This window comes from Podarcis muralis, chromosome 2 (genome assembly GCF_964188315.1).
Source record: "Podarcis muralis chromosome 2, rPodMur119.hap1.1, whole genome shotgun sequence".
Taxonomy (NCBI): Eukaryota; Metazoa; Chordata; class Lepidosauria; order Squamata; family Lacertidae; genus Podarcis; species Podarcis muralis.
This window is the reverse complement of record NC_135656.1, coordinates 83,975,151-84,001,653: the sequence shown is the minus strand read 5'-3', so window position 1 is coordinate 84,001,653 and position 26,503 is coordinate 83,975,151. Positions and strand designations below refer to the sequence as shown.

Sequence of the window (26,503 nt, the reverse complement as noted above, 5' to 3'; positions counted from 1 at the left end):
GGTAAACGGCGTTTCCGTGCACTGCTCTGGTTTGCCAGAAGTGGCTTAGTCATGCTGGCCACATGACCTGGAAGCTGTACGCCGGCTCCCTTGGCCAATAAAGTGAGATGAGTGCCGCAACCCCAGAGTCGGCCACGACTGGACCTAATGGTCAGGGGCCCCTTTACCTTTACTTATGCATTTATTTAGACCATACTCTGGTCAAGGTGTTTTCTAGTGCTCTAATTCTGGAAATGGGAAATTTCATTTTACTTCATTTTACTTATGTTATAACTTAGTTCCCCTACCCCAATCCCATTTTGCCAGCTGTTTTTAGCTGCCTGTTTTCATGTAGCCTCATGTTGTGTACTGATTTTATATACAGTATATATTATTATTTTTAAATGTTGTTAGTTGCTTTTAGGACTGATGCTCAAAAGGTAAGATATAAATGGGGGAAAAATAAGTAATGGCACAATCCAGTTGTCCTTTGCATCTTCACCTCCTTCCTTTCCCTCTCCTTGAGTAACCCCCTCATGCCTGGAGAGCAGTGCTCACTGGACAGCAATGCATGCCTAAGGCCAGATGGTTTGGACCCTAAATAAAATAAATAATAAGCTTTCAAAACCAGCCACTACTGAAAAAGCTTCTCAGGTTCAACTCCTATACTTTTCACAAACCATATGGCATTTGCTTTTTGACTATGGCAATATTCTGAATACACAATTTTTACCATCCAGATTAGTTGTGAGAAGAATTCTGTGCAGCTGAAAGTCTTGTGTCTCCTGAATTTAAAATATTACTCTTGGTCCACCTAAAAAGGTCTGTCTGTATTGCTCTGTATTTCTTACTTTCTGGGATCTGTGCGACACAGAATTACAATATTGACTTGAAGAGAAATCATGGTAGCTTGCCATTCAATAAAGCAGCATTTTCTTATTTCCTTTCATGTCAAGACTCTAGTTATGACACTGAGGCACAGTGACTTCAGGGGTTAGTATCATCCAAAGATATTCACACCTTGGGGATTAGGCTCACTTCATTGCACCTTTGCTTTGCCAGTGCCCCAGGGAGCATCGTTTATCTTTCCCTGTGCAACAAGCTTGCTGCCTCTTGTACCTGATTGCTTAATTATGAATCCAAAGTTGGAATGGTGACTTCCACTGGTTTAATAATCTTTAAATTAAAATTAAATACAGCTACTTTAAGACTCTGAGTTTAACAAACTGACATGATTACATACTCCTTGCTAAGATGAATTTTAAAAAGTTATACAGTGGACCTTGGATTGCGAACTTAATCCATTTCGGAAGTCCATTCTTAAACCAAAGCGTTCTTAAACCAAGGCGTGCTTTCCCATAGCAGCGAGGGACTCAAGTGCACAAACCAAATCACCTACTTTCAGATTTGAAGTGTTCTTAATCCTAGTTGTTCATAAACTAAGCTGTTCTTAAACCAAGGTACCACTGTATCGTCATATTGGAAGCATGTTTCCTTATATGAACAGGCAAAAGAATCTGCTGAAATGAAGATGGTAAGGAGTTGAAAGGTGGTAGACATGTCAGTAGGAGTAATGCCAGGAGCCTGAGAACTGGTGCATTTGGGTGCATTTAGAAGCAGCTCTAACGTGGTACATAGCATATTAGAAACTTGGAGCCAAGGAAATGACTGCTTAACACAAATATACACAAATCAGATGCACAAATATTGCGGGGGAACAGGGGATGGGACACATGGCTTGACTGTAGTACTTGTGAGAAGGATTTAAGGAAGGACCACAAACTTAACATGAGCCAACAATGTGATGCAGCCAGGGGTGTGTATGCAATTCTAGGCTGCACCAACAGAAGTATAGTGTCCAGATCAAAGCAATTAATAGTACTAGCCTATTCTGCCTTGGTTCAACCTCACCTTGCAGTTCTTTCTCCAGTTATGGGCACCACCAGTGCTTTTTTCCCTGGGGGTATGCAGGGGTACGCATACCCCAAACATTTTGGGAATCTTCGTACTTTTGTCACTTTACTGTATTTATTTTTCTTGATTTGAACTATAAAATGGTGATTTTTGAAGTCAAAATGAGAGTACCCCTAAACATTTTTTTAGAAGGAAAAAAAAAGCACTGGGCACCACAGTTTAAGAAGGACTTTGACAAGCGGGAACATGTGCAGAGGAGGGCAGCCAAGATGATAAAGGATCTGGAAATCTAGCCTTATGAGTGACAGTTGGGGGAGTTGGATATGTTTAGCCTGGAGAAGAGAAGACCGAGAGGGTGATATAGAGCCATCTTCAAATATCTGAAGGGTTGTCACATGAAGGATGGAGCAAGCTTGTTTTCTGCTGCTCCAGAGGGGAGGACCTGAACAATGGATTCAAATAACAAGAAAGGAGATTCTGACAAAACACGCTGAAGAACTTTCTGATGGTAAGAGCTGTTTGGCAGTGGAACAGACTACATTGGAAGGTGGTGGGCTCTCCTTCATTGAAGGTTTTTAAGCAGAGGTTGGATGGCCATATGTCAGAGATTCTTTAGCTGTGATTCCTACATTGCAGGGGGTTGGCAATGCAGTATCTTTTAAAATCTTTTTTTTAAAACCAAGAACTTAGATTTTGTGTTTGTGTGTTTTTTGTAGCTCTGTGATGATTACAGTGTGATTGGTCGTTCACTGTTTAAAAAAGAGACCAACATCCAAATATTTGTGGGGCTGAAGGTCAAGCTGTCTACAGGAGAGGAAGGTTTAATAGAAGGTGGCTTTGGACAGAGTGGAAAGTTTAAAATCCGCATTCCAGGTAAGTGTTTATCTTGCTGCATGCACACATTTAGTAAAAGTTTTTCTAATATCCTCAAAAATCTTGGGGAGCCCATTATTATATGCATTCAGACAGATTAATAGCACACAAGTGGGAGGTATTGTGAAATTGGCTCATTGTGGAAGACTGTTATTAGGACTGAGCCAAAAGAGAGACACTTCATCTGGATACAGTCATGTGAAAAATGTCCCCTTTCTGTGAACAGGGGCAAAAAGTCTTTGCACCACAGCAGCCCATGCTCTTCCCACCAGATACCTATTCAAAGTGATAGCAATGAGATGCGAAAGCATTGTCCGTGCTCAAAATTGGTCTCAGATAGCCAAATCTGACTTAGCTGTGTGATGCTGTGGCATCAATACACTTACTATGTGACCCTGATTGACTGGGAACAATTTTAAAAAGCTGACATTTGATGGAGGTGTTTTATTTGATTTTACCCAAATGTTTTTTCTTCAAACTTAAAATATTTCTGGTTTGCCTGTAGTTTAGCTTTGATTGTTACTGTTATTAATTGGAAACATATAACATTTTAGAAACATGAAAACAAGATAGTTGCTAGTCCTAGTCTTGCCGTGAAAGGACCTTCTGGCATACATAGCAGCTTGTCATGGGTTACGACAAGTAGTACAAACAGAAATCAGAAGCCTCTTTTCTTCTTTACCACAGAAAGGTCACTTAAGGTACTTCACTACCACTTGCTAACCCAGGTGAAGAGCACTCAGGAAAGCCTTTTCAAGAGGATTTGCCAAGAGCAGAAGATATTACTTTTGTAGTACAAGGTTTTCCTAACCTTTCCAAATAACCCTTCTGTTTAAGACTAATTTTCAGTGCTAGTAATGTTTAACACTAAGGCACTTGGATTTCATATTGAGCTTGTAGATACCTCCCCCTCCCCCCACCAGCCTACACTATTTATATAATGAGCAGAGTAAATATTTATTGTAGGTTCAAACAGAAAAAAGAGCATGAAAAAGTAAGCAAGTTCAAAATAAAAGGCAGCATGCAGTCACTCCTCAGGATTTACCATGGAAGACTAAATTACTGTTTGGATAGTCACAAAATGTGCACATTCCTCTCAATGCAGCAAAGTACCACGAGTTTTGAACAGAGTTCCCTTCTGGCTCTTTCAGTACCATATTCTAGGCAACTCCCTGGCCTCAAAACATGATCCCTCACCACCATATTAAAGATCAGATATGCTCACCCTTCCCACTTTTTACATGCAGTACTCCACAAGAAAAGTGTTACTCAATAAGTTGGTCCTTCACTGCCATTTGGCAGCTAATAAACCTTGGTTACAGCTAGTAGTTAGTGAGGAGAGATCTTAGCCATGAGTCCAGGACCAAACGCTGGCCTAGTTCAATATGTTATAGGAGCAAAAGGGACCAAGGAAGAGCAAAGTGGCTGTGCATTCATCTCTAGGAGCCTGCAGGTTTGCCTTAGCATGCCATGCAAAACAGACCCGTGAGATGCATACAACCCTTTGAGGAAAATCAGCACCTGTACCCGTTGGGGGACAAGTCTTTTAGATTCATATCATATAGATTTTTAAAGATTAATATGCAAAACTGAAAGGAATTTGAAAGAAGGATATTCGAGTTCAGCCTTTCCCTGGGAAGTTTAGAAAGGAGATGGTTATCAGCCTGATAAGCTCAAATCATCCTTTATTAGCTAGTTAAGTTTGGAGCAGGGGCCCAGTTTTTTTCCTGCCAGTTTCTACTGTTTTTCAAAGTATTTATTAGGAAAATTTGGAGAACTATACTGGGAAATGAGAACATTAATATTCTAATAAAAATTACTGAAATACGTTTTTCAAATTGGTAATAGTTTTGAACTGATATGAAATTAAACAAAACAAAATGAGAGTCTCAACCAGAGTGGATTGCATAACTGCAGTTTATATATATCATAAACTTTAACTACAATGCAATGTGATTTCTATTGATGAAACAATTTTAAAATTTGTTCTAAACTGTGCTTAATTTGATTTTCTTGGAGGGAAAAAACAGGTTTCTCCCCATGACTAATGTTAATTTTAGCTTGTTTATTGTTTGCGGACCACAGTGTTTTAATTATTCTGAATAATTACAGTATATAACTGTCAGGGGTCCTTTACCTTTACCTTTTTATGTCTTTAAGATACTGATTATGAAATGTGATGTACAACCTTCTTTCGCATTCTTAATCCAAAGATCTAAAGAAATGGGTGTGACAAATAAGTTTGCAAACCCATGCAAAATATTTGTGAATGCTTCTAATGTGGCTCTTCAATATTTATTTCTATTGGATTCCAAGGGGTGTGTTTCAGGCTGGTCTTTGAGCATAAGACTTTGAGGATTCAGCAGATAATAACTTAGTTTCAGAGGCTCTGGAACCAAGCAGAAAGTACTTCTGCTTACATAAAGCAGGGCCCTGATTTTCACCGATACCCACCCACTGTATCCTGTGCCACATCTTGTGGTGTTCTGATGGGTGTCCCACTCTTGGGAACAACTTCAGTGTAGTTGTGTAGGGAATATTTGTCAAAAATTGAGGGGAAGGGAAAAAAAGTTGATTAGCGATGAAGCATCTCATTGACAGGACAAAGTTTGCAGTGCCCAGCTGTGGTACACATGGCAATCTGTTCCCCATCCTAATCTCTTTCATATATCAGAATAATGGTTTCCTCATTTTGGGGGGTGGGGAGCCGAGACTGAGAATTAATTCCAACCAACAGTACGTTGTTAGCTGACTTGAGGATAAAGCTGTTTGCTTACACAAATAGTCTACTTGCATGAGCAGTGTACTGTAGGATCCATGAACTCATGCAAGGTCAATAACTTTCTTTCATGAAAACAAAATCAGCAAGTTCCAAGTTTTTGTTTTCATAGAAAGGGAGCCGCAAAATGTTGTGAGATCACAGTGTCAGGTTGCACTACTCATGAGCAGTCCCCCGGTCAGCTGACAGCATAGCGGCAGATCTGATTCAGAGTGACATGTCCCATGGCTGTGTTGACATTTGAGCCAAAGTCTGTTCCTGACACTCCATCCATAGCCATTCTGCTTACTATATATTTCCGAAGGTTACAGTTTTTCTTTTCTTTTTTTAACCCTACAAAAATGATAACTACAAGAGAACATTAATATTAATCCAAAAATATTTTGCTTGGAAAAAGAAGTCGGCTGTTCTTCACTTTTTCTGATGAGCTGCCCTCTTCTCCTTCCATGTAGTCAGGAGAGTGAAGTTTTTTAATAAGCTATGAAACCATGGTGTTTAAAGCTGGCTTGTTTAACTAACCATCGTTTTTTGTGTTTTAAACCACAATCTCTGGTTTGCATGCAGTGGCAAGCCAGGTTTCATAGAAAGTGAAACTAAACTCTGCCAAAGTCATCATCCTGGCCTTGTGAGAAGAGGAAAGGCGAGCATGTGAGTCCGAGGCTCACAGTGTGCATTTCTGTTTATGCATGTGGCACTAAACATAGGTTTAGACTTCTCTGCAAGTGGGCTGTTTGTGTTTGTCTGGGCAGGGGAAGAATCCCAATTACCGGCACCACACAGTTTCCATGTAGCTTGTGGGTTTTGACTGTAAACTCTCTGGGTTGTATTCAGTGTTGGTCCTACTAAAAGTAGAACCGCTGTCATTCATAGAGATAAGTAATTTAGGTCTGTTTATTTCAGTAGCTCTACTCTGAGTTGAATTCAGATTGCACCCCCACCCAGCCAAAAGCATCCTAGGAACTGTAGTTCACCCCTCACAGACCTATCGTTCCCAGCACTCTTAACAAACCTCAGTTCCCAGAATTGTTGAGGTGTACGTGCTTTATTTGTTATTTAAACATATCATGTATAAACAGCCTTAGTTGGATACAGCCCTCTGTCTCAAAGCACCCTAACTTATACAAGAAACCTCAGCATAGTTTGGTGCTCATGGGCTTGGATTATATTGGCAGCTGTTGACCTGTTTAGTAGATTCTTGGCTATAGTTACTAATTTTCAAATAAAATAAAGATTTATGTTTTATTTGATGTCAGAAAGCCTGTAGCATATGGGAGCTGGCAAGTTCTCATCCCAAATGAATTCTTGCCACCATGTGGGGACCAAGCAGCACAAGCTGTGATTACCTCCACATGCACCAAGCTTCTGGAGTCTGTAGAATATTATAGTATTTTAGTGCTTCATTCTGAACAAAGCTAAAAACACGATTCCTTCTCACAGGTGCTGAGATCTCATTTTGGTAACAATGTCCAGTGCTGCACAACAAATCAAATCAAGATTTACAGAATTGCTTGTTCCTTTTCTCATTCACTGAATATTTTCTGGTATGGATCATGATAGAATTTGGCAAGTTATAACAGAATATTGTAGCAAGGAGTCTCTCCACTCACCATCTAGTCTGAAACAGACCAGTCTTTGCCACCCATAAATGCAGGGGTAGTGACTTAAACAAGGCTGTCTTACAGAACGAAAACTGCATACTCTGGAGAAAATAAAAGCATGACTAGAAAACTGCTAGATGTTTCTGTTTCTTTAAGAGCTACCAACATTTCATTGTGGAGAAGGGTAGTAGATATGACGTTGCTTAAGTCAAATATAGTTCACATTCCATTGTTAGGTCAGTGTTGCTTTTTTAATATGTCTGTATCCTGTTTGTGGTTTTTTAAAAGAGTTTTTTTTTTAAGTTTAGCTGGTTGAATTCCCCTCTTCTGTTCCTCTCCCCATACATATTATTCTACCTCTTGTTCTCTTTCATAAAAGTTCCTTTCATAGAGGCTTACTCATATAACTTTTTAAAGAAACAATGTAATTAATTTTTTGAAGATTCCTTAAACAGCATGCATACGAAACTCTCCCACTCCTCATGAGAACAAATGAGAAGTTTAAATGGTTGAGGGATGACTTCAAGCTGAAAGACATAATAGTTTCTTTAAAGGAGGAGAAAAACAAAGAAAAAAGAAAAGCACCCAATTTTTGAATCCAGTTGAAATTGTTGTAGAAAAGAAAGGCTCAAGAAACGAAAGAAACTGTTGCAGTACATTTGGTGCAAGTGAATTGATTGCACAAAGAGAATACATATTCAATTTGGTAGCCAATTCTACTGTATTGGGGAATCCATTGTTAAATAACAGATAATAGTAGAGCTGCGTTTGCTTTGACTTTATGTACACATTTACCTGGACCACTGAACTCAGTGGGGTTTACTTTGAGTATACATGTATAGGCTTAAACTTTAAGACTCTTAGGGGACTGATGTGTTTTTGCAGGTGTGTTCTAATTCATGTCATTGACACAACAATAGTGCATTAGTGGTGGATTTATTCTGGATGTCCACAAGTCATTCTGCTTTATTAGTTCTTCTCTGGTGCTTGCCCATGTTAGCACATTATTGCTTTCCAGAAGAGCACTCTTGCACTACAGCTCAACAAAAGTAGGACAACCCACCTGCAGCCTTACTCCCAAGTACATGTGCATAACATTGCACCTTTAGAAGAAGAGTAAGTGTGAAGAAGAGCAACACATTGTTTCATAGCTGTCAGGGAACTGCCATCGGAAGGACAGGAGGTGCAAAGGCTCCCTCAGGTTGAAAGAGACGGAGCAGCTGAAGAGGGAACCAGTAGGGGGCGAGCAGGAACTTCCAGGGAAAGTGAGTCGGAGGGGTGGCTCAGAGACGTTTCCAGCGAAAACAGTGGAGAGGTCTCAGGACCTCCTATAGGGACACCCACGCCTCGCCGGAAACTGTCACGCAGAGAGTCCAGAAGACGTGTTTCCGTGAAAGAGCTTTTATGTTGGAAACGTTTCCGAAAGCAACCACTTTCGGATTCTACTAGCGATTGACGCAGCCATGCCGGAGGGGCTCCGTCACAGGCAGAGGTTTGAAAACCTGATCAAACTCTGAGGGACTTGCATTTTACGCACAAGCAGCTCATCATCCCACCACAGCAATCCGAAAGTCACTGAAAGCCAGCTTGTGCAAGCAGCGGCATCATGAGCGACCCAGCCGGAACCGGAGGAGCAGGAGCAGCTGGAGGAGGTCCAAGCCTGGAAGAAAGGTACAGGGCGTTGGAGATCCAGCTGGCCATGCAAACGGCGAGGCTTGAGGAGAGGAGGGCTCAGGATGCAGAAAAGGGAAAGGAGAAAACCACCTCGATAGCCAGAAAGGTGCCAGGATTGGTGCAGAAATTCGGGGGAGATCCCAGAAACTATCATGCCTTTAGAACTGAGATGCAATACGCTCTCAACCTGCAGTATGATGACTTCCCCGACGAGGAATCGCGAGTGGCTTTTGTTATTGGCCATCTCGAAGGGGGGGCGAAGGATTGGGTTCGACCCCTGATGGCAGTGAATAATGAGATACTAAAGGACACGAGGAAGTTTTTTCGTGCCATGGACCTGATGTTTTCCAGTGACATTGAGCAGGGGGTGGTACGAAGGCAGTTAATGGCTTGCAAACAGGGGAGCCGATCTGTCCGTGAGTACTGGACTGAGTTTACTATGCTGATTCATAAATTGGGGTGGGACCTATCAGCGGAACCCATCCAAATGCTTTTTGAAGAGGGGCTTTCTTCGGCCGTTAAAGATGAACTTTCCCGGGGGCCAAGGGCGGAGTCTATGGACCAGCTGACCAAATCCGCGCTGGCCATAGGAGCGCGCCAGGAAGCGAGAGCTTTGGAAAGGCGGGAAGGGAAAGGAGAACGTTGGAGGGAACTGCGCATTCCGGACATTCCAGAGCCACCTTTCCCGCCGGCAGAGCCGATGGAAGTTGGAACAGCGCGGGCGCGCGCAGTTTCAAATCCCAGTGAAGGGCGGAAGAAGGAGGGAAAGAGCGCCAAGAAATGTTATCTCTGCCAACAGCCAGGGCACTTTGCCAGAGTCTGCCCACAAAGAAAGGAATGGCAAGGGATGGCAGGAGCTGTGGGGGAAAGGGAGGAGGAAAACAAGGAGCAAGTAAAAGCCAACGCCTGGCTGCCACCGTCGGGGCACAGCAGCCAGGCCAAAGAGCAGTGAAAGTGCCCACGCCAGAACCACCCAGACCTGCTTTAGTGATAGAAGTGTCACTAGAGCTGCCAAATGGACACCCCCTACAGGTCAAGGCGCTTTTGGATTCAGGCAGCTCCTGTAATTTTATGAGTAAGGAGTTTGCAGCTGAGCACCAGATACAGACCATCCCTTTAAGTAATCCCTTGCAGGTGACCACGATTGATGGCAGAGAGCTGTTGGGAGGAGAAGTTAGCCAACAGACTGTCCCGATGATAATGAGGGTGGCAAGGCACACCGAACGGATAGCGTTTAATGTGGCCACCTTGGGAGGAGCTCCCATCATCTTGGGGATGAGCTGGCTGGCGCTACACGATCCGCTAGTGGGCTGGCATCAGAGGGTGGTCTCCTTTGGGTCAGCGCATTGCCTAGAACACTGCAAGCAGGGGAAGGTTCAGGGCGGAGACAGAGTCACCCTAGCCGGGATGGAAGTAATGGGCAGAGGGAAGGTGCCCCCGCAATACGCAGATCTGAGCAACGTATTCAGCGAAAGGGAAGCAGACAAACTGCCGCCGCATAGACCCTTTGACTGTCAAATCAACCTACTCCCTGGGGCCCAACTCCCAGTGGGCAAGCTGTACGCCATGTCCGACAGGGAGATGCAGGAGCTGAGGGAGTTCATTGACAAAAACCTGAAGCGAGGTTTCATCAGAGAGTCCCGAGCGGTGGGGGGCAGCCCAGTGTTTTTTGTGGACAAAAAAAACACAGATAAGCCGAGACTTGTGTGTGACTTCAGGGCCTTGAATGCAGTGTCGGAACCCCTGGCTTTCCCTATGCCCCGAATTGATGACATTTTGACCAGGGTAAGGAAGGGAAAGATTTTTACAAAGCTGGACCTGCGGGGGGCGTACAATCTGATACGCATAAGGAAGGGAGATGAATGGAAGACCACCATGTTCACCCCTTTGGGAGCCTTTGAATACCTCGTTATGCCCTTCGGTCTACAAGGAGGCTCCGCGTGCTTTCAAGCGTTTATTAACCACGTTCTGGGGCCTTTGCTCTACAAGAACTGTGTGGCCTTTTTAGACGACGTGTTGGTGTATTCGGAGGATGAGGAGCAGCATGTGAGGGACGTTCGAGAAGTGTTGGGCAGGCTGCAAGCCAACCAGCTGTGGGTGAAACTGGAGAAGTGCCAGTTTCATACCAAGGAGGTGGAATTCCTGGGGTACCGCTTGTCAGACAAGGGATTGGCCATGGATCCAGGCAAGGTCCAAGCGGTACTGGAATGGAAGACACCGAAGACCAAGAAGGATGTGCAAAGATTCTTGGGGTTTGGGAACTTTTATCGGAAGTTCATCAAGAACTTTGCCCACTTGACGGCGCCCATCACCGACTGCCTCAGCAGCAAGAAGAAATTTGTTTGGACGGCGGAGGCGGAGCGAGCATTTGAAGAACTGAAAAGGGCTTTCGCCTCGGAAGAACAACTTCTGCATGTGGATTTACGAAAACCCATGAGAGTGGAAACCGATGCGTCCGACCGGGCGGTAGGGGCGGTACTTCTTCAACCGGGGAGGAGTATGTCAGAGTGGAGACCGTGTGCCTTCTTCTCGCGGAAGCTGAATAAATCCGAGAGGAACTACACGGTGTATGACAGGGAACTACTTGCCATTCACGAAGCGTTCCGGAGGTGGAGACATTTATTAATTGGGGCGCAACACAAGGTGCAAGTGTGCACCGACCACAAGAATTTAGAGTATTGGAGAACAGCTCGAGTGCTCAACCAACGACAAGTGAGATGGGCACAGGAATTCTCTAAATTCAACTTTGAAATTTGTTATGTGCCAGGTCCAGAAAACGTCAGGGCGGACGCTCTCTCACGCAAACCAGAGTATTGGGAGGGGGAGGGGGCGATTGAAGAGAGACATGTCATCCCTGAGGACCGCTGGGTGTGTGGGGCGGCGCTGGTGGGGCAACGAGAACTGGTAGAGGAAACGGAAAATGATGAATATGCCCAGGATAAGCTCAGAGGACTCAGGGGGGAGGGCGAGAGCCCCGAAGGTTTTGAGGAAAGAAATGGGGCATTGTATTACAAAGGGGCACTGTATATACCCGAAGGTGAATTGAGGGGGAGAGTACTCAAGCAGTTGCACGATAGCCCCACGGCGGGACATTTTGGGCAACACAAGACCATGTGGTTGGTTACCAGGGAATTCTGGTGGCCCAAGGTGAGGGAAGATGTAAGGGAGTATGTAAGAGGGTGTGACCAATGTCAGCGAGCCAAAGGGGAAAGACGGGCGCCGGCAGGGTTATTAGAACCATTACCCACACCAGAACGGCCTTGGGAAGCGGTATCAATAGATTTTATGACGGATCTGCCGAAGTCCAAGGGGAAAACAGCCATCATGGTAGTAGTAGACCTGTTAACAAAGATGTGCCACTTTGTAGCATGCTCACATGCAGTCACAGCGGAAGAAACAGCGAAGTTGTTTGTAGAACACATCTTTAGGTTGCACGGGGCTCCCTTGAGGGTGATCTCGGACCGCGGCAAACAATTTACTTCCAGGTTCTGGAGGAAGCTCATGAGCTTGCTGCACGTGGAAGTCAATTTTTCAACGGCCCGGCACCCTGAAACCAACGGGCAGGCGGAAAGAGCAAATGGCATTCTTCAACAATATCTGAGGTGTTATGTCAATGACAGAGAGAACGATTGGGTCGAAAAGTTGGCGCTGGCAGAATTTGCCTACAATAATGCGGAGAATGTGTCCACAGGGATGAGCCCCTTTTTGGCTAATTACGGGTGTCACCCCAGGGCATTTCCAGGGGAGGGAGGGGAGAGATGGAGCGTTCCAGCGGCTGAACATTTTGTAGAAGAGATGGAAGCGATCCATCATCAGCTCCAGCTCAACTTAGAAAGGGCCAAGGCACAATATAAGAAGCAGGCAGACAAGAACAGAAGGGAAGGTGAAACCATAAGGGTGGGGGATCAAGTGTGGCTGTCAACCCAAGGGTTGCCGTTCAAAGGGGGTTGTAAGAAATTGAGGCCCAGAAGATTGGGACCCTTTGAGGTCATTCAGCAGGTCAACCCGGTGGCTTTCAAACTCCGGTTACCCAACCACATGAAATTGCACCCAGTGTTCCACAGGTCGTTACTGTCACCATACAGGGGGGGACGTGAAGGGGAGCACGTCAGGGGACCAGCCTTGGAAGAGAGGGAACGCAGCAACCATGTAGCGGAAATCCTCGATTCCAGGTGGAAGGGAAATCAGGTAGAGTATTTGGTGGCGTGGGAAGGGGAACCGGAGTCAGAAAACACCTGGGTGACTGCAGGGGAGGTCAATGACGAGGTTTTAACAGAAACGTTCCACCAAAGATTCCCTAGGAAACCACAGCCGGTAGAAAGGTTTAGGAGGGAGTACTTCGGCACCACCGACGAGGAACAGGAAATGGAAGGATTCACGGAGTCGGAGTTGGAAGAGGGAATAGACTCCGAAGACGAGGAGTATCGAGAGACGAGGGACAGTAGCAGGTGGAGGGAAGTGTTCGAAACTTCGGACGATGAGGAAGGTTCTTTCAGGGGTTTTACTTCCTCCCAGCCCGGAGGGGAGGAGACGGGAGGGGGTGAAGGGGGCCCTGGAGGGGAGGTGGATGTCAGGGAACTGCCATCGGAAGGACAGGAGGTGCAAAGGCTCCCTCAGGTTGAAAGAGACGGAGCAGCTGAAGAGGGAACCAGTAGGGGGCGAGCAGGAACTTCCAGGGAAAGTGAGTCGGAGGGGTGGCTCAGAGACGTTTCCAGCGAAAACAGTGGAGAGGTCTCAGGACCTCCTATAGGGACACCCACGCCTCGCCGGAAACTGTCACGCAGAGAGTCCAGAAGACGTGTTTCCGTGAAAGAGCTTTTATGTTGGAAACGTTTCCGAAAGCAACCACTTTCGGATTCTACTAGCGATTGACGCAGCCATGCCGGAGGGGCTCCGTCACAGGCAGAGGTTTGAAAACCTGATCAAACTCTGAGGGACTTGCATTTTACGCACAAGCAGCTCATCATCCCACCACAATAGCAGATGCTTATTAGATCAAGATTTGACTTTGTGCCTGGAGTGTGTGCATCTCCCGACAGCTTTTCCCCTTGCTGCTCTGGTAAGGTGTGTGCATAAAGAACTTGTGCAAGCAGAATCAATGACAAGTTTTGTTCCCACATCAATATCTACCCAGCTGGGGTATGGGGTTAATACCCACATTATTGTCCCTTCTTACACTGCTCCTTCTTGTGTACGTGAACAGAGTAGAATGGGTAGAAGCTCTCTACCAGTAAACACAAATTGTCACGAAATGTTGATGGCCAGGGTCAATTCCATTTCATTTCTGTTACTATATCAATGACTATTAGCATTTGCTACAGAATAAATGCATTGTGGTTTGCTTTGATACATTTTGATAGTATTGAGTTGCATTTATATGAAGTTGATTTTTGGCAGTGTGTGTTTGGTTTGAATACAGCAGGTAATTCCCAGACTTTCAGGCTGCTTCCCATTCTCCTGACTTGGACCTAATCAGGTTGCTGCTAGGAAAAGATTTGTACTTCCTGTTGCTGTATGGCACTTTCCCCAACAATTTTTATTTCCATGCTTTCTGAATCGAATAGCAAAAGATTGTGATACATATGTGTTGTTTAAAAGCAGCAGCATTTTCCAGTTTTCCAAAAGAAGCAGTTTATAGCCAGCATATTCATAACCATAGCCAAGTGGAAATATTAGCTGTTTCCATTATACAAATCTATGGTTGAAATACTGTGTACAGTTCTGGTCATCTCACCTCCAGAAAGGATATTGTAGCTGAAAAAGTTTCAGAAAAGGGCAAACAAAATGATCAAGGGGATGGAGTGGCTACTCCATGACGAAAGGTTTACAGTATCTGAGGCTTTTTAATTTAGAGAAAAAGTGACCAAGAGGTGATACGATAGAGTGGTATAAATTCATGCAGGGTGTGGTGAAAATGGATGGAGATAAGCTTTTCTCTCATAATACTAGAACTTGGGAACATCCAATGAAACAGAATGTTGGAAGTTTCAGAACAAACAAAATAGAGTACTACTTCACATAGAGCATAGTTAAACTATGGAATTTCCTCTCACAAAAGTCATCAACTTGGATGTCTTTTAAAAAGGATCAGGCAAATTAATGGAAGATAAGGATATCAATAGTTACCATCCATGACAGCTGTGTTTCAGAGGCAGTATGCAAGTTACTGGGAATGACAGGTGTGAAGAGTGCTCTGGCACTGCGCTCCTTTTAGGCTTTCCATAGGCATCTGGTTAGTCACTGTAAGAACAAAGTGCTGGACTACATGGACCTTTAGCTGCTCTTGTGACAAACTTGCTTGTAAACATGACTATTCTTCATGGTACATTTTCTATTATTTTCCATTATTTCATTCTGCTTCCATTATCGTTGTTGTTTCACTCTGTCTTTAAAATGTTAGAATGCTTCCTTCTTTTCTTTTTATAATCCAGAAAAAAATGTTGTGATTACTCTCAGTGGCAATAAAATGGCATTGCTTCTTTGCAAATTATTGATCTGAAGTGCAAATTAACATTTATCATTTGTATAGTCTTGAGATAGAGTTATAGTTTTTTGGGGGGGAAACCTTAATCTTAATGCTTATAGAATCCTAAAATACAGATTTCAGATTTCGGTACCAAGCAACAAGCATTGACAAATCCTAGAGATTTATCACTGGAAATTCAGCTAACTTAAACTCTGTTGACATTTTAGGAAGTATTGTGTGTATCTGAGTCAGCTTTTCTTTGCCCTTATTGTGAACTACAGCTAAAACTATATCCAGTTTTAAAAACAGCATTGAAATGGAATATGCACCCAACTTTCCCCAAGACTTCTTAGAAAGATACCTGGTTTGCAAAAGATACCTGGTTTGCATTCATTTAGTCTACAGTGGCCTGTCCTCCTCTGACTTCTGAAAGACAGTATATTAATAAACTGACTCTAGATGGAGTGAGATTTAAAGCAAGAGTGGTAAACTATGTATCCAATGGGAACTATGATCCCCAATGGGAAAAGATACTCAGAGCACCATTTGCTGCAGGAGATGCCCATTTGCCGCTGCCGCTGCCTACTACTGTGGAACTGCTTTCCTGTGGAGCTTCAGTGGGAATGAGCCCTTCTTTCTTTCTGATGTCTTCTGAAAACTGCACTATCCAGACATTATGCCTACTGATCTTTTGTTGAGCTTTTTGATTATTTTTATGGATATTTATAGACTGATTTTATTGTATTTTATATGCCATAAGCTGCCTTGTTATATTTCAATGGAAGAGTGGATTGTAACTTTTCAGATAAGTAAATAAAAATGTGCTGCATCGTTCAGAGCAATCAGCAGGAGCGCTAGAACAGCCTGATTAATTTTGGAGCGATGCAGCAAGTTTTTGTCCATCTCTAAAACTGACCATCTTAGGGTTTTGGTTTGTGTGTGTGTGTGTTTTTAAAAAAACTTAAGTAAGAACACTTAATAGAATGTTTAATCTCAGTATGGATCAGGTTATAGAAAGAATGCATTTCAAACACATTCAGAAACACTTATTATCTGGAAAGGCAGTTATGGGGGGATGAAAGGAGGCTGTGTGCTGACATTTAGAGCCCATGTGCGTGCATTTACATGCATGCGCACTAGAGTCAAGATGCATCCTGTCCCCCACTCAGAAAGTTAACATCTAAAAACCTAGAAGAAGGGGCTTGAGGAGGAGGAGGAGGAGGAGAAGAAGAAGAAGAAGAAGAAGAAGAGGAGGAGGAGGAGGAGGAGTTTGGACTTGATATCCCGCCTTTCACTCCTCTTAAGGAGTCTCAAAGCGGCTAAAAATCTCCTTTCCCTTCCTCCCCCACAACAAACACTCTGTGAGGTGAGTGGGGCTGAGAGACTTCAAAGAAGTGTGACTGGCCCAAGGTCACCTAGCAGCTGCATGTGGAGGAGCGGGGACGTGAACCCGGTTCACCGGATTACAAGTCCACTGCTCTTAACCACTACACCGTGTGTATAACTCAAGTGCCCTCTGTACTAGCTAACAAATATAAAAAGGCACCCCAGTCTTGTCCCCCCAAAGCAAAGTTGAGACAAAATGGGAACAGTCTTTTCCTAGGGGTTAGCAACAGAAAATAGAACAAGTTGCAAGGGCTGACTGTCACTCAAGGCCCAACCTTTAATGATCCATTCCTTCCCTGCCATATTTATTTGGCACAAAACTTGGGTAGTTAGACTGATGTGGTGGGGTTGAGGAGAGAGAAAACAAGGGGAGAAGAAGCATGTCCAAGTTGGACAGATATGGATGAAAGAGGCTTTACTAGGATTTTTAATTAATTGTGTTATTGTAGCGTTGCCAAATCAATGGTAATGGGCAAGTAGATTTTTATATCAATTGCTAATTGCATAGGGTGGCTTGGGAGGTTAGTGAGACTGTGGAATTTTAGTGGATACAAATAGAAACAAGATAGCTTGGTTTTCCAGAGATGAGTTGATATGTGCAAGAAATCCATTACAGAACATTTTTATCACTCAGTATGCTTCCTTTTTAGGGAGATCCTGCTGTTTGCATTCCTTTGATTACGTTGCATTAAAACAGGATTATCTTGGTGTTTTGGCCATATGGTATTTAGGTGGGTTTCTTTGCATCATGCCTCCCCACCTCTTAGAAAGAAAACAAGAGCCACTAGCCACAAGGCTTGCTGGGCTGCATTTTTTTCATATCTGATGTTGCTGAGCGGGAGGATTTAATCGAAGAGGTGAATGCAAAAGCCCAAGGGCAAACAACAACAACAACAAAGTTTTATTTAAAAACTGGAGATTCACTCTGCTTGTTCTTTCATAGTCTCTCTTTCCCTACCCTCTTAAAAAAAAAATATGAAAACCCTTAAGGGGGTACTTCAAGCATAAATCTTCCTTCCCACTTTGTAAAAATTGGCTGCTGTGACATAGACAGAAGCTGATGGAGGCAGGTTGACAAGAAAGTAGCATTTTCCTTTATAGTCCTTTATATTGAGAGGATTAAACTGTGGCAGTATAAAAGTATTGATGACCACAAGGAGGAGGTGGGTGATATTGATTACAGAGGCATTGACCAGAAGAAAACGTTGCCCACCTTCTAAGTGACCCATAGATAATCTTTGAAACTGCATGTCACAATAGGGTGATTGTTGTCTTGACTTCTAGTTGGGTCAGAACTGAGATTTATACTGTTTGCTTTTCACCAACAGATGTAAAATTGAGTGCTTCTGTTTTGGCACACCCCAGTTGCCCGTGCTAATCTAGGAAAGGCAGAAACTGTGAGCAGGATGTTTACCTGCAATCAGTATAACCCTGGCACAAACTGCTTTCCCTCATTGTTTCCTCTTTTCAACCTCTTGTTCTGCTATCCTTCACTTGCTTCTTGCATGCAGCCTTTGTCTGGCTTGCTTATGTATAGTGTGTACCATCTCTCTGTCAATCGGTTCCTTGCCCTTCTTTCAATTTTCCCATCCTCTCTTGATTCATATTGACGCCTGGTTCTTATACACTCTTGAATCCGCAACCTGAACAGGCAGTGGATCTTGGACTCAATGATTTCTGACCCAGCTGGCCTTAGATCACAGTACTGATGAGATGTCATTTTGAGTCTTTTGAGTTGTCCTTGATCATTGGCTGCCATTCATCAAGTGTTGCCTTGCCCTCTTCCAAGTTGACATGTTTGGCTGATGAAGTTTCACAGCAATATGCCTTTCTTGTACAGTGGTACCTCGGGTTACATACACTTCAGGTTACATACTCCGCTAACCCAGAAATACTACCTCGGGTTAAGAACTTTGCTTCAGGATGAGAACAGAAATCGTGCTCCGGCAGTGCGGCGGCAGCAGGAAGCCCCATTAGCTAAAGTGGTGCTTCAGGTTAAGAACAGTTTCAGGTTAAGAACGGACCTCCGGAACGAATTAAGTACTTAACCTGAGGTACCACTGTACATATTTCTAGGCTCGCTCCCCCCCCAAAAAAAACCTTTTCTTAGTGGCCAGTCACATTTCACTAGTTAAAACCCCATGTGTCTATAGAGAGGCAGCATAGACTGTCCACAGCTGCTATAAATAATTTTCTCCCTCAGCACCAAGCCAAACTGTTTTATCTTAAAGCAAAAGCCTTCATGAAGAAGTGTATGAGAATGGTGCATACTCCTTAATAAAGTAAAAATTTTGTTCAGAAGCTTTATCCATTTAGCAGGTTTCTGCAGGTAACAGCTCAGTGAATTTATTTCACCATGCAACATGGTTGAGTTGCCTGCGTAAGACTAGCAAAAAAGAGTAGAAGCATTTAAGCCTCTGAAGTTCATCTGAATTCAGTGCTGAACAGAAATGCTTTCGTCTCTTGAAAAAATGTTCCTGGATAGGAAGTGGTGCCTAATAGTTATTGCTTGTCTTCTGTCTGGCTGTATATACCCTTTAATCTTACACGACACACTATCCTCATTATTCCTAGATTCTTCCTATTCCTAGATTTGTGCAGCTTTTTGTACAGCTGATGTTTCCATGATTGGTCAATTGCTGCTAGCAGAAAATTAGGCAGTTAATATTTGTGGAGGGGGAAACTTAATTTCATTTATGGAGTACTTAGTGCAGATAACACTACATGCTATGAAGCAGATTGTATAACATCAACCCTCTGGTGCAACCAGTGCTTCTTATTGATTACATTTATATACTACCCGTCCTTATTCCAATAATAAGTATATTTAGGGAGAAATGAGGGCCATGGGATATTCCTTGTTTGGGCTTCATCATTGTTGGGCATGATTTCTGAAAGTGAGATGGAATCCTTTCTGATTCAATATTTACGTATGACTGCACACTTAGTGGGTTTGTGTCTATATTTGATAATTCTGTTGCGCTTACATTATCAGTGAAGTTTGGGTATGTGTTGCAGATTCTCTGCTGCTTTTCATTCGCTACAAAGGTAAGAGTGGCTTGGAATGGGGTAAGGTGAAAGCCCTATCTGTGAACAATCTAGGATAGAGTTCTGTAGTCCATCCCTACCAAAGGATTCTAATTGGCGCTGTCTGAGCCAGTCTTAATGCAATTTAGTTATCATCAAGCAGAAGGGTTTTATTTATGGAACAGGCCCCTCCAGAACTTCCTCCGACCTTTGAGAAACTGTGAATATGAGAGAGTTGTTTGAGCAGGCATGCCGGGCTGGTGTATGCATTTCTTTAATAAGGCAGGGATTGATGTCTCTTGCAGTGCAGGGGTTAGGTAAACAACAGGCCCTCGGTTCAGTGATTTCCATGTTCAACTGCTTGTTTATATGGATCTCAAAAGGTTAGGTTAGCCTTCTTGACATCTCGAGGGAGCCTTCTTAGCCATGGTGTAACTCTCAAGACATAGCATCCCTTCTTAGGGGAGGCATCATCCAAATGGAAATCTCTGGCTACATTGATGGTATTGAATTTAGTGTTCAGAAGTGCTCATTTAAAAATGCGTTTTTAAACATCTGGACCTGAACTTTTTAACTGTTCCGTCCTCCATGCAATTTACTTATTAGCAATCTCCACTGTATTCAGTGGGGTTATACCTGGGGAGTGTATATAACCTTGCAACCTATAGTCTTTCCTTGTGATTTCCCCCTCCCGCAATGCAGTTTCTGTGCAGGATCCAGCCACTTTTCTGTAAGTGAAATGTGACAAGTTCTGGTGCAGTCATACACTTCAGATATATTCAACAACAAATGTTACTTAATAATCACTCTGTCCCTTCCTGGTCTCAGTTATGATTTAATTTGCAAACGGTTGTAATTTTCATATTTGTATCACAACTGTTTGAATATATTTTCCCAGTCTTGTTGGGGATGATTTGTTGCGTTCATTTTAGAAATATTATTGTATTAATTTCAGTCAGATAAATTAGCCTGTAATTGCCTTTCTCGCTCAGAAACATGTAGCATGTTGCTTGTGAAAACTGGTTTTAGTTCAAGAACAAACCTTGTTTCGTGTGTTTGTGCTGGTTGGTGAAAGCACTCTTTATTTTAAATGCCTGCTACACTTCACTAATTAACTTTATATGCATGTTAATAACCCAAAATGTAATTACTAGAAAATGTTAAATCCCTATCAAAAGCTCCCCTGTGATTTAGAAAATGTGGGTGACCTTTTTGGTTCCATATATAAGGGTTACACTAATGTGAGATAGATCACTGAAAATATTTGTGGTTGGCATGAATACCTTCAGCTGAACTAAGTGTCAACCTCAGCCATCAAGGGTAGATAGTGTCAAATTGGGCAACATGACCCCAAGCAACTACAATCCCTTCTGTGCGTTGATGTCTTCTTCTAGCCCCATGACTGGTTGAAGCAGTGCATACAGCATGGATGTTGTGGTTGACTGAATGGCTGTAGTAGTGTATGGCTAGGTTAAGTAGCTGCTTGCTCCATGCCCACTTCAAGCCAGGCCCAGCCTAGTTTTGAAGGAGGCTGTTTTCTCATGTTGATTAGGGTGTATTGTATGCTTTTGTCCCCCTTAAATAACTTGTGCAGTCTCACTTAAATGTTGCGCTTTGCATTTAATCAATATTAATATGATAACGGGGATGAAACAACTGAAGCGAGCTCAAGGAGATTATCTTTCCTTATCCGAGTGCATCCATTAGCTAGGAATTATAGGTTTCTATTAAATGAAACTGACAGATGGGCATTTGGAGGTGGCTGTGGGAGGGAGGACGAAAGAGTGAGAGGAACGGGAGAGTGCAGGGTGAAAGTTGAAGTTTAGAAAATCTCTATAAAAATGAAAACAAACCATCCATCTTGATAGTTGGCATTTTACCCTCCTGGTGCACTTTTGTGATGCTCTTCTGATTCTTATTGAGAACATTATGCTGAAATTTAATCCAGGGGAGCCCAGAGGTTATACTACTGTGCTTTCCTAGAAATAAGCAAGAGCGTCAGGGCAAAGATTTGCCATTGACTAGAAAAGTTAGTCTTGCTCCCTTGACAGAAGTAGTGCCCTGAATATTTGGGGGGAGGGAAGCGGAGGAAGGGATGTATATGAAAGAAACAATCTCCATTGAAGCATTTCAGACTATTATTAAACAATAAATCAAATAAACCTCCCCATCTAGGAACTGCTGCAACAATGTTAATAGCTAGGGCTAGAAACCAAGACAATAATACTATAAATAATTGTAGATGGTGAAGATAGTGGAGAGAAAATAACATAATTAAAATAATTTTACAAGATGGGCAGTCCACTGAGATGGATGGTGTAACACAATATGTTAAAAATATCTGTTGTTTAATGCAAACATGACATTGTTGATGGGAAGCATCTGTCTTGTCAGCAAACCGCTACAAATTACGCTTGCTATAGTTTCTGCACTGGAAGGATCTTTCATTCCTTTCAAGGAATAAGGAATCGTGTTCATGCCATACTATGGAACTGAAGAGTAGACCAAATTCACACAACTGGTTGGACCTTTCTAATGGTAACTGTTGGAAAGGGAGGGGAAGGGAGTTTGTGCATGTCTTGGCGGGGCATGTTTGGAAGTTATGGATTAATTTAACAAATTGAACTTGACCCTTGTTTGCTACTTGGGAAAAACTTTAGTGGCAAGTGATGGAAGCTTGGTTGGATGGATCACTTAAAAATGAAAGCTGACAATGTGTTGGAAATATTCATTTATGACTTAAGGCAGTAAGGAATGGAGATTGGTAAGAATGGAGTGTGGTAACCAAAGTATTATGGCTATTCCACTGTTATACTAAGTTGGTTGAAGGGGAAGAGCATGATAGGGAGGATAACGCAAGCACTCTTTTAACTCATAGAGGCTCCCTTCTTGATTTAGAACCCTGAACTCATTTGTGAATGATGTTGGTTGCATTTTTATTGCTTTTGTGTAAACCACATAGAGATATTTATTACATGGAATGGTTGAATACATGGATAAATACATACATAAAACTACAGTACCTATCATAACAGACTGGCCATGCTATCTGGGGCCAATTAGACCTTTAGTTTAAAACATTTTAGGAAACAACATTGGCCACCGCTGATTTAATACAAGAAATGGCTTTTTAAAAAGAGTGTGGTCACATATTCCCCACCACTGGTACAGAGGGTTTTAAAAGTAAGCACCAGCACTTGGAATTATGCCTGCAAATGGGCTGGGAGGACATGATACACCAGTAGTTATTATCATTATTAATTAATATAATAGTTTAGCATTCCTGCTGTTTCTAAGAAGTTTTCCATGGCAGCTTCACATATAAGCATTGCCCATAATCTAATCTGAAGGTTGCCAGGCCATGGATAACTGAGGCCAGACTATCTCCATCCCGAAGGAGTCGCAGCTGGTTTACCAGCCTAAGCTGGTGAAAGGCACTTTGTGTCACATAGATTAGCCTCGGCATCCAGTCTGTGAACTTGATCCTTTAGGGAAAGTGCAACCTCATCCAGAGCAGATTGAACAGCAGCTCCTCAGGCAGACAAATCACCTGCCACCAACACCTTCAGCTTGTCAGGGTTGAGTTTCACTTTATTGGCTCCTATTCAGCCTCTCACTGAAACCTGGCACTGATCCAGCACTTACATGACTTTTGCCCTTTGCATTAATTATTAGTTATTTTATTCTTCCGCTGCAGATTTTGCTTGTTTCTCTCCTTCAGAAGTTGTTTTCGTAGAACATTGCTAGTGACAAAAAAATAATGATATTGGTGACCAAAAGAGTCACACCTAATAACTTTGTGAAATAGGTTTATTTTCCTACCTATTCAAACAGCCAGGGAGCCATCCTAGCTCCTAGCCAGGAAAGCAAAGCTAAACTGAGTTGATGGAGCCACCAGTGCACTCAGTATCCTGCCCCTCACACCAGCTGGGGTGGAAGATGTATGTTGGGTGGGTGGCTACGTCCCTCCCCCCCCCCCAAGTTACAGGGCAAGTCCTGTTTACACAAGTGGAAGTCTACTGCACAAGCCAGATATTACCACTGGATGCCACCCAAAGTGCTTTTCCATCTAGGATGCATTTATCCCCGTTTACTACATCAAATTTTGATCATGTTATCTGATTGTAGTTTCTTGTTAACCATGTACCCTTCCATTAAATGCAGAATTTTTAACCTTATTTTTCAGTTCAATAGTTTACTATTTTGGCACTGTCAACGGAGAAATTACTCAGCAACAGATGTAATCACTATGGACTCAAGTGCAACTAATAGTTCAGCTTTAGACTCGCAAAATTACAGGTGCAACGCGAATTTTACTTCAATGTGTGCTTATACTAATATAATTCCAGTAATTACAAATTTGAGAGGACAATATGATTTAATCTGGTCATACATAAGTGGTTGGACTAACAGGCAAACTCACTTGTCCAAGCCACTAAATATACTCCAGGGGCACATATTTACATTCAGATTTGAGCAAAAGCCAGGAATTACACTAGGATTCTGTTTTTCAAGGTGATACCAAACAGTGATAATTATCAAACAATTGCTTGTTTTTGAGCATTGGAAGATGCAGGTGTATTGAAAATGGAGATTGTATTATTATTTTTACAAATCACAGACATTCATGCCTGGTTGACCTTTGAACTAAAATTATTTTTATATGTACTTGAAATTTGACATTTCTCAAACATTAATGTGTTAGAAACATAATTATAAATCTGTCAATCTAATGATTGTTTTTTGGGGGTGGGGATGTTGCTAATCAAGCTTCATTTTTGTGTTAGGGATATGGGAATGGTAGACAGGAATTCATGCTCTGGAAGCACAAACAGAAGCAAATCAATGAACAAGTATGGCTCTAGGGGAGAAAACGTTCTATACATCTTGTTCTAACATAATTGGCCTTCTGTAGCAGGCATGGAGGCCTCACAAAGAGGGCAGGAGCGCACAGGCTGCCTGTGATTTGACTTAAAAGTTTGTTATGACCCTAAGCTATGTTCATGTTTGACAGCACATAACAAAAGCATATTTGATGTAACGTTAAACTTTCAAATCCCCCGCCAAGAAAATGAACAAAATGTTCCTTTAAAATATTGTCAAATGCGAAAATCAAGCAGCATCAGCAGGGACATGATCCATGCTAACTTTAGACAGCTGTAGCAACATCACAGGGAAGCATTCTACTTTTCTCATGCATTTTTAGTTTTATTTATACAATGAAAGCAGGATGCATCCTTGGGGGTAAAAGGGTCTGTAGAGTGTGGTGTACTGTACTGTTAGGAAAACCGCTGCTGTAGAAAATGCGTAGCTTGTCATCATGATAAAAGGTAAAGGTAAGGGACCCCTGACCATTAGGTCCAGCCGTGACCGACTCTGGGGTTGTGGCGCTCATCTCGCTTTATTGGCCGAGGGAGCCGGCATACAGCTTCCGGGTCATGTGGCCAGCATGACTAAGCCGCTTCTGGCAAACCAGAGCAGCACACGGAAGCGCCGTTTACCTTCCCGCCGGAGCGGTACCTATTTATCTACTTGCACTTTTACGTGCTTTCAAACTGCTAGGTTGGCAGGAGCAGGGACCGAGCAATGGGAGCTCACCCCGTCACGGGGATTCGAACTGTCGACCTTCTGATTGGCAAGTCCTAGGCTCTGTGGTTTAGCCCACAGCGCCACCCGCGTCCCTGTCATCATGATAAGGTAAAAGGTAAAGGTACCCCTGCCCGTACGGGCCAGTCTTGACAGACTCTAGGGTTGTGCGCTCATCTCACTCTAGAGGCCAGGAGCCGGCGCCATCCGCAGACACTTCCGGGTCACGTGGCCAGTGTGACATCGCTGCTCTGGCGAGCCTGCACCAGAGCAGCACACAGAACGCCGTTTACCTTCCCGCTATAAAGCGGTACCTATTTATCTACTTGCACTTTAAGGGTGCTTTCGAACTGCTAGGTGGACAGGAGCTGGGACCGAAAGACGGGAGCTCACCCCGCCGCGGGGATTCGAACCGCCGACCATACGATCGGCAAGTCCTAGGCACTGTGGTTTTACCCACAGCGCCACCCGCGTCCCTTACGTCATCATGATAGAGATGTATAAAATCATGCATGGTGCGGAGAAATGGAAAAGGGTGCTTCTCCCCTTTTCATTACTCTAGACTTGAGACCATCCAATGAAGCTGAATGTTGGAATTTGCTCCTACAAGATGTAATGTTGGCTGCTGACTTGGATGATTTAAAAGAGGGTTAGTCAAATTCATGGAGGATGGGGCTTCTAACATCTACCAGACATGATGGCTATGGTCTACCTCCAGTGTTAGAAACTGAGATATGAAAGCTAGGAGCTAAATGGCACCTTAAACCTAGGTTATGGGCGCAACAACAGAATGTCTTATAATAAGAATACAAAGCTGAAAATGAACGAGCCAGCTCCACATACCAAGAGCAGAACACCTGTGTGGTATGTTATTGCTACTCCCATTTTTATGTCTGTGCATCTAATGCTAGGAGATAGGCATTTGCCCAAAGGCATCTAATGGACTCATGCAACTATACCTACATTGTCCCTTGCGTTTGGAAAAACAATGTGAGTCGGTATTTCTGTTGAAGCATAGGCACAATTGGCATTTCTGGATTCTTCCCTGGGCTGACTGTACACAGTCCACCGCAGTTGCTTTGGCATATGGACCCCTTAAACATTTTTCAGTACAGTGGTGCCCCGCAAGACGAATGCCTCGCAAGACGAAAAACTCGCTAGACGAAAGGGTTTTCCGTTTTTTGAGTCGTTCCGCAAGACGAATTTCCCTATGGGCTTGCT

At 43.1% G+C, this 26,503-nt stretch overlaps 1 protein-coding gene across 5 annotated transcripts in view; it reads left to right on the top strand.

The window, feature by feature from the left end:
• Positions 1–26,503, top strand: part of EEFSEC (eukaryotic elongation factor, selenocysteine-tRNA specific) — a 164,325-nt gene that overhangs the window by 106,901 nt on the left and 30,921 nt on the right. For all 5 annotated transcript variants that reach the window (XM_028719176.2, XM_077924957.1, XM_077924959.1 and 2 more), the window contains one exon: positions 2,610–2,766. In XM_028719176.2, coding sequence (XP_028575009.2) covers positions 2,610–2,766 — 157 coding nt within the window. The remainder of the gene's footprint in view (positions 1–2,609; positions 2,767–26,503) is intronic.